Raw genomic sequence first — 13,007 nt, forward strand, 5'->3', positions numbered from 1 at the left:
AGGTGGAGATCCACCTCTGAGCAAGGGTGCGCCAGCACGCAGCCTTGCCTGACCTGCAGAGCCGAGGCTTGTGGCCCGACACGCAAGCTGGCTCTGACCACACGGGTGGGGCAAAAGCCCAGGACCAGGCGGAGACCTGCAGCTGAGCAAAGGTGCTCATCCCTGCACTTGGTGCCAAGGCTTGTGGCCAGTGTGAGAGTGTGAGACATGCAACCCTACCCGCGGAGGTGGAGTGAAGGCCAGGACCAGCTGAGGCTTGTACTGCCCGCCATGTGAACACAGCCTCTCCGATAGAGGAGAGGCGGAAAACACACCTACAGCCGCATCAGGCCTGCGCCAATAATACCCATACTCCAACGCCTTAGGAAGAAGCAGAGGGGGTTGCGGGCGGGCAGACAAACCACACTTAGGGAACACAGAGGCAACACCCATTGGACTCCAGTGGCCAAACCCTTCTTATACACAGACAAAATGGGCAGGCAGAGAAAAGCAACCCAAATGAATCAAGGGATATCCCCAGAGAAGGACCTGAATGAGTCAGATATAACCAAATTACTGGATGCAGAGTTTAAAATAATGATTATTAGGATGTTCAAAGAGCTTAAAACAACAATAGATGGTCAATACGAACACCTAAATAAAGAGACAGCAAATATAAAAAAGGAAATTAAAATAATAAAAAAGAATCAGTCAGAAATGACAAATACAATATCACAATTGAAGACCACAACAGAAGGAATTAAAAGCAGGATAGATGAAAATGAGGACCCAATCAGCAAGTTAGAGGACGAGATAAATGAAGGCATGGAAATAACATCCACATCATAGCGGGTCCTGAAGAAGAAGAGAAAAAACAAGGGATAAAAACTCTGTTCAATCAAATCATAGCTGAAAAATTGAGGCAGGAAATAGTCTCACAAGTTCAAGAAGCACAGAGACCTCCATTAAAGAGGAAACCAAAGAAATCTACAAGACACATCATAATTAAAATACCAAAGCTAAGTGATAAACAGAAAATATTAAAAGCTGCTAGAGAAAAAAAAGCTACCACCTACAAAGAAGCCCCCATTAAGTATGATAACCAACTTCTCAACAAAAACACTTGAGGCCAGAAGGGAATGGCAAGATATATTCAAAGTAATGTAGAAAAAGAGCCTACAACCAAGACTATTTTATCCAGTAAGGCTATCGTTTATAATTGAAGGAGAAATAAAAAGCTTTCCAGAAAAAAAAAAAAAAACTCATGGAATTCACTACAACCAAACCAATGCTGCAAGAAATGCTAAGGAGCCTGTTGTAAACAGATCAAAAAGGGAAAAGAATATACCAAAAGAGAAATACATCTTTAAAAAACAAAATGGCAATAAATACCTACATATCAATAATAACCTTAAATGTAAAAGGATTAAATGATCCGATAAAAAGACACACAGTAGCTGCGTGGAAAAGAAAACAGGACCCTTACATATGCTGTCTACAAGAGACACACCTTAAAACAAAAGATGCATATAGGCTGAAGGTAAAAGAATGAAAAAAAAAAATTTCATGCAAATGGAAATGAAAAGAAAGCTGGGGTAGCAATACCTATATCAAACAAAATGGACTTTAAAACAAAGGGTATAGTAAGAGATAAAAAAGAACACTACCTAATGATAAAGGGAGCAATCCAACAGGAAGATATAACCATTATCAATATCAACACACCACAAATAGGAGCAACTAAATAGATAAAGCAGACTTTGATGGATATAAAGGGCAAAATCAACAGCAATACTATAATAGTAGGGGTTTTCAATACATCACTAACATCACTAGGTAGATCCTCAAGAAAGAAAATTAATAAAGAAACAGCAGACTTAAAGGACACACTAGATCAATTCGATTTAAAAGATATCTTTAGAACCTTTCACCCTAAAGCAGAATATACATTCTTTCCAAGTGCTCATGGTACATTCTCCAGGATAGACCACATGTTAGGGCACAAAAGCGGTCTCAACAAATTTAAGAAGATTGAAATCATATCAAGCATTTTCTCTGATCACAATGGCATGAAACTAGAAATCAACCACAACAGAAAAACTGAAAAATACTCAAACACTTGGAAACTAAATAGCATGTTATTAAATAATGAATGGGTTAACAATGAAATCAAAGAAGAAATTTAAAAATTCCTAGAAATGAATGATGATGAGCATACATCAACTCAAAATTTATGGGACACAGCAAAAGCACTCCTGAGAGGGAAGCTCATAGAATTACAGGCATACCTGAAGAAGCTAGAAAAAGCTCAAATACATAACTTGACCCTGCATCTAAAAGAACTCGAAAAAGAACAGCAAGTAAAACCCAGGGATAGTAGAAGGAAGGAAATAATAAAGATCAGAGTGGAAATAAATGACATAGAGGCTAAAGAAACAATACAGAGGATCAATGAAACCAGAAGCTGGTTCTTTGAAAAGGAAACAAGATCGATGAACCTTTAACTAGACTCATCAGGAAAAAGAGAGAGGGCTCAAATAAATAAAATTAGAAATGAGAGTGGAGAAATAACAATTGATACAACAGAAATACAAAATATTGTAAGAAAATACTATGAAGAACTGTATGCCAAAAAACTAGACAGCCTAGATGAAATGGACAAATTCCTTGAAACAGACAATCTTCCAAAAATCAATGTGGAAGAATCAGAAAACTTAAACAGACTGATTGCACCAAATTAGATCGAAAGTTATCAAAAAAATTCCCATCAAAGAAAATTCCTGAGCCTGATGGCTTTACAAGTGAATTCTACCAAATATTCAAAGAAGAACTAACTCCTATCCTTCTCAAGCTATTTCAAATAATTCAAGAGAAACGAAGACTTCCAAGCTCCTTTTATGAGGTGAGTATAATTCTGATTCTAAAACCAGGCAAAGACAACACAAAGAAAGAATACTATAGGCCAATATCCCTGATGAATATAGATGCTAAAATCCTCAACAAAATATTAGCAAACCAGATCCAGCAATATATGAAAAAAATTATACACCATGATCAAGTGGGATTTATTCTGGTGAGGTAAGGCTGGTACAATATTCATAAATCAATCAATATGATTCATCACATAAACAAAAGGAAGGAGAAAAACCACATGATAATTTCAATAGATGCAGAAAAAGCATTTGATAAAATCCAGCTCCCATTCATGATCAAAATTCTCAGCAAAGTGGGAATACAGGGAATATACTGCAACCATGATAAAGGCCATCTATGACAAAACTACAGCAAACATCATACTCAATGGGCAAAAATTATAAGCAATCCCCTTAAGATCAGGAACAAGGCAGAGGTGCCCCCTTTCATTACTCTTATTTAACATAGTTCTGGAAGTCCTAGCCACAGCTATCAGACAAGAAGAAGAAATAAAAGGCATCCAAATTGGAAAAGAAGAATAAAACTATCATTATTTGCAGATAATATGATATTGTATATAGAAAACCCTAAAGTTTCAGTCAAAAAACTACTGGACCTGATAAATGAATTCAGCAAGGATGGTAGGATATAAAATTAATACTCAGATATCAGAAGCATTTTTATACACCAACAATGAAGTGTCAGAAACAGAAATTAAGAAAACAATTCCCTTCACTATTGCAACCAAAAAATTAAAGTACCTAGGAATAAATTTAACCAAGGAGATTAAAGACTTATACTCAGAAAATGATAAAACATTGATAAAAGAAATCAAGGCAGCCTGACCAGGCAGTGGTGCAGTGGATAGAGTGTCGGACTGGGATGCGGAGGACCCAGGTTCGAGACCCCGAGGTCACCAGCTTGAGCGCGGGTTCATCTGGTTTGAGCAAGGCTCCCCAGCTTAAGCCCAAGGTCGGTGGCTCAAAAAAGGGGTTACTCAGTCTGCTGTAGCCCCACGGTCAAGGCACATATGAGAAAGCAATCAATGAACAACAAAGGTGTCGAAACAAGAAACAGATGATTGATGCTTCTCATCTCTCTCCGTTCCTGTCTGTCTGTCCCTGTCTATCCCTCTCTCTGACTCTCTCTCTCTCTCTGTCTCTGTAAAAAAAAGAAAAGAAAAAAAAAGAAATCAAGGAAGATACAAACAAGTGGAAGTATATACCATGCTCACGGTTAGGAAGAAAAAACATCATTAACATCTTTATATTACCCAATGTAATTTAGAAATTCAATGCCATACCAATTAAAATACCAATGACATACTTCAAAGATATAGAACACATATTCCAAAAATTTATATGGAACCAAAAAAGAACATGAATAGCCTCAGCAATCTTGAAAAAGAAGAATAAAGTGGGAGGTAGCACATTTCCTGATATCAAGTTATACTACAAGGCCATTGTACTCAAAACAGCTTGGTACTTGCATAAGTAAGAAGAGGCATATAGATCAATGGAACAAAACAGATAATCCAGAAATAAACCCAAACCTTTATGGACAACTGATATTTGACAAAGGAGGTAAGAGCATTCAATGGAGTAAAGACAGCCTCTTTAACAAATGGTATTGGGAAAATTGGACAGCTACCTGCAAAAAAATGAAACTAGACCACCAACTTACACCATTCACAAAAATAAACTCTAAATGGATAAAAGACTTAAATGTAAGCTGTGAAACCATAAGCATCTTAGAAGAAAACATAGGCAGTAAGTAAGCTCTCCAACATCTCTCGCAGCAAGATATTGAATATTTGCCGATTTATCTCCACGGGCAAGTGAAATAAAAGACAGGATAAACAAATGGGACTATATCAAACTAAAAAGCTTTTGCACAGCTAAAGACAATAAGAACAGAATAAAAAGACAAATTACGCAGTGGGAGAACATATTCGAGAATATGTCTGATACGGGGTTAATAACCAAAATTTATAAAGAACTTGTAAAACTCAACACCAGGAAGACAATCCAAAAAAATGGACAAAAGAAATGAATAGACACATCTCCAAAGAGGACACACAGATGGCCAATAGATAGATGAAAAAATGCTCAACATCACTAATCATTAGAGAAATGCAAATTAAAACCACAATGAGATTATCACCTCACACCAGTCAGAATGGCGCTCATCAAGAAAACAACACAGAATAAGTGCTGGTGAAGATGTGGAGAAAAGAGAACCCTCCTGCACTGCTGGTGGGAATGCAGACTGGTGCAGCCACTGTGGAAAACAGTATGCAGATTCCCCCCAAAAATTAAAAATTGAACTGTCTTTTGACCCAGCTATCCCACTTTTAGGAATATACTCTAAGAACACCATAGCACTGTTTCAAAGGGAGAAATGTACCCCCATGTTTATGGCAACATTGTTCACAATAGCTAAGATCTGGAAACAGCCCAAGTATCCGTCAGTAGACGAGCAGATTAAAAAGCTTTGGTACATATATACTATGAAATACTACTCAGCCATAAGAAATGATGACATCGGATCATTTACAATAACATGGATGGACCTTGATAACATTATACAGACTGAAATAAGTATATCAGAAAAAACTAAGAACTATATGATTCCATACATAGGTGGGACATAAAAATGAGACTCAGGGACATGGACAAGAGTGTGGTGGTTACTGGGGAGGGGGGAAGGAGGAGAAGAAGGAGAGGGAGAGGGGAGGGGCACAAAGAAAACCAGATAGAAGGTGACAGAAGACAACTTTACTTTGGGTGATAGGTATGCAACATAATCTAATGTCAAAACAACCTGGAGATGTTTTCTCTGAACATATGTACCCTGATTTATCAATGGCACCCCATTACAATAAAAAAAAAGCCAAAAGGTAAATACAACCCTAATATCCATCAGTGGATAAATGGACAAAGTATGACATATACAACAGAATATATTTAGCCTTAAAATTAGGAAATTCTGACACATGCTACAATATAAATGAAACCTGAAGATACGATGGTAAGTGAAATAAGCCAGATGCAAAAGGACAAATATTGTATGATTCCACTTATATACAGTATCTAAAGCAATCAAATTCATAGAGACAGAAAGGAGAATCAAGGTTGCCAGAGCTTGGAGAATGGAAGTTAATGGGAGAGGTGGAGAATGGAAGTTAATGGGAGAGGTGGAGAATGGGAAGTTAACATTTAATGGGTACAGAGCTTCAGTTTGGGAAGATAAACACTTTTCTTCACCTGTATGTAATCAACTTGCTACAACTACAACACCTGCATATATGGTTTAAACCAGGGGTCCTCAAACTACGGCCCATGGGCTGCATGTGGCCCTCTCAGGCCATTTATCCAGCCCTCACCGCACTTCCAGAAAGGGCACCTCTTTCATTGGTGGTCAGTGAGAGGAGTATAGCTCCCATTGAAATACTGGTCAGTTTGTTGATTTAAATTTACTTGTTCTTTATTTTAAATATTGTATTTGTTCCTGTTGTTTTTTTACTTTAAAATAAGATATGTGCAGTGTGCATAGGGATTTGTTCATAGTTTTTTTTATAGTCCGGCCCTCCAACGGTCTGAGGGACAGTGAACTGGCCCCCTGTGTAAAAAGTTTGAGGACCCCTGGTTTAAACACTGTTCAATGCTCTCTTCCCCTATTTATTTTACGAGAATATTATAAAGCCTCTTTACTTTCAAAATTAACTCTATGGTTTATCATTTCTATGTGTACATTTGATTTCTATGTGTATTACCTGCTAGAAGCTCAAGTAATTGAACTCTCTATGGTTTCTATATTGTTATGGTTACCAAATCACAAAACTTTATAAAACCAAAAAGAACTCTAATTGTACTAAGATGCTTTTAAACTCCTTTTAATGTAAGTTTTTATTGCCTCCTAACAAGAAATACTGACAGGCTTTCAGAAAACAAAATGCAAAGATATATAATAAAACATTACAAGGACAACTATCCAACTATTACTGATCCATGTGTGCATGCATGTACCTCATGTATTTGCGTGCATGTGTATTGGAATTGAGGAAATTCCCAGAATGTTTATTTTAAGTGAAAGGAGGAGAGATAGAGAGACAGACTCCCAGATGTACCCCAACCGGGATCCACCCAAAAACCCCATCTGGGGCCTATGATCAAATCAACTGAGCTATTTTTAGTGCCTGAGGCTGATGTTTGGACCAACCAAGCTATCCTCTGCACCTGGGCTGATGTAGGACCAACGCTCAAACCATTTGAGACACTGACCATGAGAAGGGAAAAGAGAGAGAAGGAGGAGAGGGAGGGGGAAAGAAGCAGATGGTTGCTTCTCATGTGTGCCCTGACTGGAAATAGAACCTAGGATTTCCACACGCCGGGTCACACTCTATCCACTGAGCTAACCGCTCAGAGCAATGTTTCTAGAATGTTTAACTGACTTTTCAGGCAATGCAGTAGCTCTGGCAGGATTGGGAAAATTATGTAAGATGTTGGTCTGACTTAAGAACATCTTAGCACATTTTTTTAAAAATCTCTCTAATTACTGTATAATAATATATCACCCTGGGAAAGGAAAGACTCTCATAAAATGAGTGAAATCTCACTGGGAAATTCAAAGTTCATAAACTTGGCTTTTTTTTTTTTGACAGAAACAGAGTCAGAGAGAGAGACAGATAGTGATAGACAGGAAGGGAGAGAGATGAGAAGCATCAGTTCTTCCTTGTGGCACCTTAGTTATTCACTGATTGCTTTCTAATATGTGCCTTGACCGGGGGCTACAGCAGATCGAGTGACCCCTTGCTCAAGCCAGTGACCAAGGACTCAAGCTACTGACCTTGGGCTTCAAACCAGCAACCTTTAGGCTCAAGCTAGCGACCATGGGTCCTGTCTATGATCCCACACTCAAGCCAGCGACCCCGTGCTCAAGCTGGTGTGCCCGCGCTCAAGCCAGATGAGCTCGAGCTCAAGCTGGTGACCTCGGGGTTTCAAACTTGGGGCCTCTGCAACCCAGTCCAATGCTCTATCCACTGCACCACCTACTGGTCAGGCAACTTGGCTTTTTATTTAAAACTATCAAACCACATACTTGCTCTTATAGTATTTTCAACTAAACAATAAAGTTATAAAACATGATCTTATACTACACAGTATAGCAGCCCAAAATGTAGCACATTATTAGCATAAGAAATGAATACTAAGAAATAAAAAACGTGCTCAATTCTTCTTATCTATTTACCTCCCAACAGAGGAAATTTCAAACTATGAAAATAGAAAAAAGCAATGTATCATAAAATACCAAAAGCTTAAAATACTGCTAGGCCCCTTGGCTTACTTTAGGCACGATTTGAGAGGGGCACAAGAATAAAAATTTCAGCAGAAAGAGTAATTAGCTTTAGGTGCTTTGTAATTGATTCATTTAACAATTATTTGTTATTATGTTTATTATATGTAAGACGCTGAGCTTCTTTCTACTTTGGAGATACAGGAATGCTCAGATACATCACCTCTTAGCTGTCTAACCATAAAACAAGTTAGTTAACAGTTCTTAAAAGTCCATTTTCTGATCTAGCTCAGGGGTCTCAAACTCAACTCAGCATGTGGGCCGCAGAGCAAGATCACAGCCTTTCGGCGGGCCGCACTAGGTCTACAAAAGGCAACTGTTACGCAACACTTTTCTCACTGCAGTTGAAAACAAAAAAAAATCAGTACAACAAGCACAATCGTACATGCAGTTTACTCAGTGTCACAAAACGACCAGAAACTGTAGTTCGCATCACAACTACTGTTAACTAAGCTAATATCTAGCTAGGATGCTAGAGAAATGAAAAATACAAGTAGGCCCCTAGGCTTACTTAATTTTATCCAAAATATTTTGAACTTCGTGGATTAGTCTGCAGGCCGCACAAAATTGTTCGGCGGGCCGCGAGTTTGAGACCCCTGATCTAGCTAGACATAAAACCTTTCAGGAGACTGTTAGGGCTACAGCTATAAGAACTCAGCATAATACCTACACACTGCTCAACAAATATTTGTAGAACTAAACAAAGATGACACAAACAAGAATTCAGACCTTAAAGTGTCTAGAATCTAATAAAGGAGATTAAGAAATAAACAATTTTAGTGCTAGGTAAAAAGTAATACACTTCTTAATATGGATAAAGCATCCCAAGAATTCAATAAAAGAGCAACTACTTCACTTTGTGAAGAAGCAAGCATTTTATGAGTTTAAAAGCATGAGGACAAGTTGGCCATGCAGAAATTCGTAGAGAGAACACAAGATGAATGGTGTAAAAGTGGTAGAATCTTTTTTTCCCCCAAAAGTATAATTGAGGAAAGCATAAAGAATCAAAGAAACAATAAATAGTTACATTTGTCTAGAATGAAATCTACATGAAATAATTTAGAGAGTTGAAAAGGTAAACTGGAACTAGAGCTACGTTATATATGGCCTTGAATCCCAAACTAAGGCATTTGAAATAAAAGCAGGGTGTGATTATGTTCTGAGTTATGCTGAAGGGAGATAATCTGGTAGAAGTGCATAAAATGAATTAGAAGATGGAGAAAGAATATGTAAATAGCTAAAAGAATACTGCAGCAGTCAAGGCAAGATATACTAAAGACTTAAACTAGAGTAACAGCAATACAGCTGGGGAGCAAGGGACTGATATGAGACCTGACTGCAGAATTGGTTGCTGGAAGCAAAGTAGAGGGACAATTACTAGATAACTACAAGCATGAAGATATTGTTAACACAAATGGAGAAAACATCAACTAAAGTGACTAGGAAGACCCTAGCCACAAAAACCCCTTCATTATAGTGAAATTCAAATTTGCATTCATTTGTATGTGTATTTGTGTGTGGATAAGACAAATACACATTATGTTTTTTTACATATACATGCACAAACACTTGTTTTTTGCAGACTCAATTATATATATTACATACAAGTTATAACTGTTACCTTGGCAGTTTTAAAAACTTGTCAGTAAAATAAGACTTTTCAAAATATGTAAAAAAAAAAATGTAATGCTGAAAAAAGATATCTGCTTTAGAGAAATAATGTGCTTAAACGAAGGTAGACAGTTTCTATAAAGATCCCTGTATGTTATTCTATTCAACTCTGACACAAGGACTAATGTTACTATTCATTATGGGAAGTTCTCCTTAAAATACAGAATGCAATAAAAAGAGTGCAGTGTTTTAAAAGTTGAAGCCATTCTTCTTAGTTTACACTTACTCTCTGTAACTCCCACTTCTCAATAAGGTGTTCCACTTCACCACCAAGAACTGTGGTGTTAGAGTCAGTCAGGAGCAGGAATCCATTTTTTACGTTCACAATGCCTGAGAGCTTAACTTTAGTTCCTGGTGGTGTATTCAGGCTAAAGCAAAGAAAAAACAAAGTTAAAACAAGTTGACGCCCTGGTTGGGTAGCTCAATTGGTGCAGGGGTAGTCAACCTTTTTATACCTACCACCCACTTTTGTATCTCTGTTAGTAGTAAAATTTTCTAACCGCCCACTGGTTCCACAGTAATGGTGATTTATAAAGTAGGGAAGTAACTTTACTTTATAAAATTTATAAAGCAGACTTACAGCAAGTTAAAGCATATAATAATAATTATTTACCAAGTACTTTATGTTGGATTTTCACCAAGTTTGGCAGAATAAATCTTTATAAAACCACTTACTATAGTTAAATCTATCTTTTTATTTATACTTTGGTTGCTCTGCTACTGCCCACTGTGAAAGCTGGAATGCCCACGAGTGGGCGGTAGGGACCAGGTTGACTACCACTGAGTTAGAGCATCGTCTTGCTATGCCAAGGTTGTTGGTGTGAAACCTGGTCAGAGCCCATATAAGAATCAACCAGTGAATGCATGGATGGGTGGAACAGCAAATCAATGTTTCTCTCTCTTACTCTCTCTTCCTTCCTCTCTCAAATCAGTAAATAATAAAAAACAAAAACAAGTTGAAGCTCCTTCCCCAAACAATGATTCATTCTCATATTATGACCTGGTCAGATTCTTCAAAGTGAACTAACGTAAAAACTATTTTTCAGGAGTAAAAAAAATATGGACAATAAAAATCACACTTCACACATTTGTAGTAAAGAAAAATAGAATAAAAGATATGAAAATACTTTCTCAATAATGCCATGCTTGACAAATATGATTTTCCACTTTTTCTCTGAGCTTTGGCTGTGCACTGCAAAAATATACTATATTACAAAATTAAATTTTATTACAGGAAAAAATATGTGACCAGTAATAATCCTAGAAATTTTCATCTACATAAACTATCATAATCCACAAAAAATAATGCTGTTTTTTGTTAACTGTGTAGTTAAAGAGAAAATGAGATTATTTACTCTAAAATATACTAACTTGAAAAGAACTTTCTATTTTTTTAAGTGAGGAGGTGAGATAGTGAGACAGACTCCCATATGCGCCCCAACTGGGATCTACCCAGCAACCTCTATCTTGGGCTGATGCTCAACTCAACTGAGCTATTTTTAGCACCTGAGGCTGACATGTTCAGACCAACCAAGCCATCTTCAGTGCCCAGGGCCATGCTCAAACCCATCGAGCCACTGGCTGTGGGAGGGGAAGAGGGAAAAAAAAGGGAGAGGAAAGGGGAGAGAAGCTGATGGTCACTTTTTTTTTTTCATTTTTCTGAAGCTGGAAACAGGGAGAGACAGTCAGACAGACTCCCGCATGCGCCCGACCGGGATCCACCTGGCACGCCCACCAGGGGCAACGCTCTGCCCACCAGGGGGCGATGCTCTGCCCATCCTGGGCGTCGCCATGTTGCGACCAGAGCCACTCTAGCGCCTGAGGCAGAGGCCACAGAGCCATCCCCAGCGCCCGGGCCATCTTTGCTCCAATGGAGCCTTGGCTGCGGGAGGGGAAGAGAGAGACAGAGAGGAAAGCGCGGCGGAGGGGTGGAGAGGCAAATGGGCGCTTCTCCTGTGTGCCCTGGCCGGGAATCAAACCCGGGTCCTCCGCACGGTAGGCCGACGCTCTACCGCTGAGCCAACCGGCCAGGGCCTGATGGTCACTTTTCTTGTGTGCCCTGACCATGAATCAAACCCACTACATCTATATGCCAGGCCAATGCTTCATCTACTGAGTGACCAGCCAGGGATGAAAATAACTTTTTTATAACAGACTAATATTATCAGTTTGGGAGCAAACATTACACCATAATCCCTTTTATAGAAACCAGAGATAAGATGTTTATCCTCCTAATGGTAGCCCTCTGGTAAAAGAAACAATGGAAGAAATCCATTTTATCACATTGGTTTATTCTAAAATTAAAGCCCATACACCAAGCCCCCACCCCATCTCTTTGCAATTTAGTAACGGGTAAAACAATCCAAATAGGAGTGAAGACTGTCCCAAAACACTTGAATAAATTAGAAAATCATGCTGAAATGACTACATATTGTTCACATATTAAAAGTTCATAAAATTTACCATGTGCTGATATTTGCAATAGCAAATCAGTGAAAGCACTGGTGTATTCTGGGGGGAACAGGTTGATTAAATAGTTATTAACAAGAAGAAACAGAAAATTCCTGCTTTTAAAGCTTCAACAACTGCATGCATAGCAAGACATCTTGTGTGACATGCTCATGAGTCAGCTTCAGTTCCTGGTAACCCTATGTCTGACCGGCGGCCACCACCATGGCCATGCAGGTTCTCCTCGAATCCGGGCAGCTGGTAAAGGAACAGTGGAGAAAGAAAATGGTGGTGTTGGGCAATGAGTTTGTAAAATTTGTATTTTTTGAGTTTGTTCACTTTTATTGTTACAAAATGGTGCTGGGCAGCACCAAGTATATGTGGTCTGTGAAACTGCAAATTACCTTCCTGCTTGGGAGGGGCCGTTGTTTTGCTAATGTTTGCTGGGGGAGGGATTTTGATTGCCCCCAGCCTGTTTTGCAGAGGAGAAGAGAAAGAAAGAAGCCATGTTTGCAGAGAGAGAGTAGAGAGAACGCAGAGTGCTGAAGAAGAAGCCAGTTTTGCAGAGAGAAAAGAGGAGAGAAGCCATGTTGTCAGGGAAAGAGAAGGTGTGCAGATGGAGAATCAGAGCTGAGGGGCTT

The 13,007-nt window shown here is 38.6% G+C and overlaps 1 protein-coding gene and 1 non-coding gene across 4 annotated transcripts in view; both read right to left on the bottom strand.

The window, feature by feature from the left end:
• The window catches only part of TDRD3 (tudor domain containing 3), a 221,667-nt gene that overhangs the window by 114,238 nt on the left and 94,422 nt on the right, over positions 1 to 13,007 (bottom strand). For all 3 annotated transcript variants that reach the window (XM_066380800.1, XM_066380801.1, XM_066380802.1), the window contains exon 5: positions 10,145 to 10,286. In XM_066380800.1, the coding sequence (XP_066236897.1) occupies positions 10,145 to 10,286 (142 nt within the window). The remainder of the gene's footprint in view (positions 1 to 10,144; positions 10,287 to 13,007) is intronic.
• On the bottom strand, positions 11,877 to 11,952 carry TRNAG-ACC (transfer RNA glycine (anticodon ACC)). The gene has a single exon. It is a non-coding gene; the product is annotated as a tRNA-Gly (tRNA).

This window comes from Saccopteryx leptura, chromosome 4 (assembly GCF_036850995.1).
Source record: "Saccopteryx leptura isolate mSacLep1 chromosome 4, mSacLep1_pri_phased_curated, whole genome shotgun sequence".
NCBI classification, from domain to species: Eukaryota; Metazoa; Chordata; class Mammalia; order Chiroptera; family Emballonuridae; genus Saccopteryx; species Saccopteryx leptura.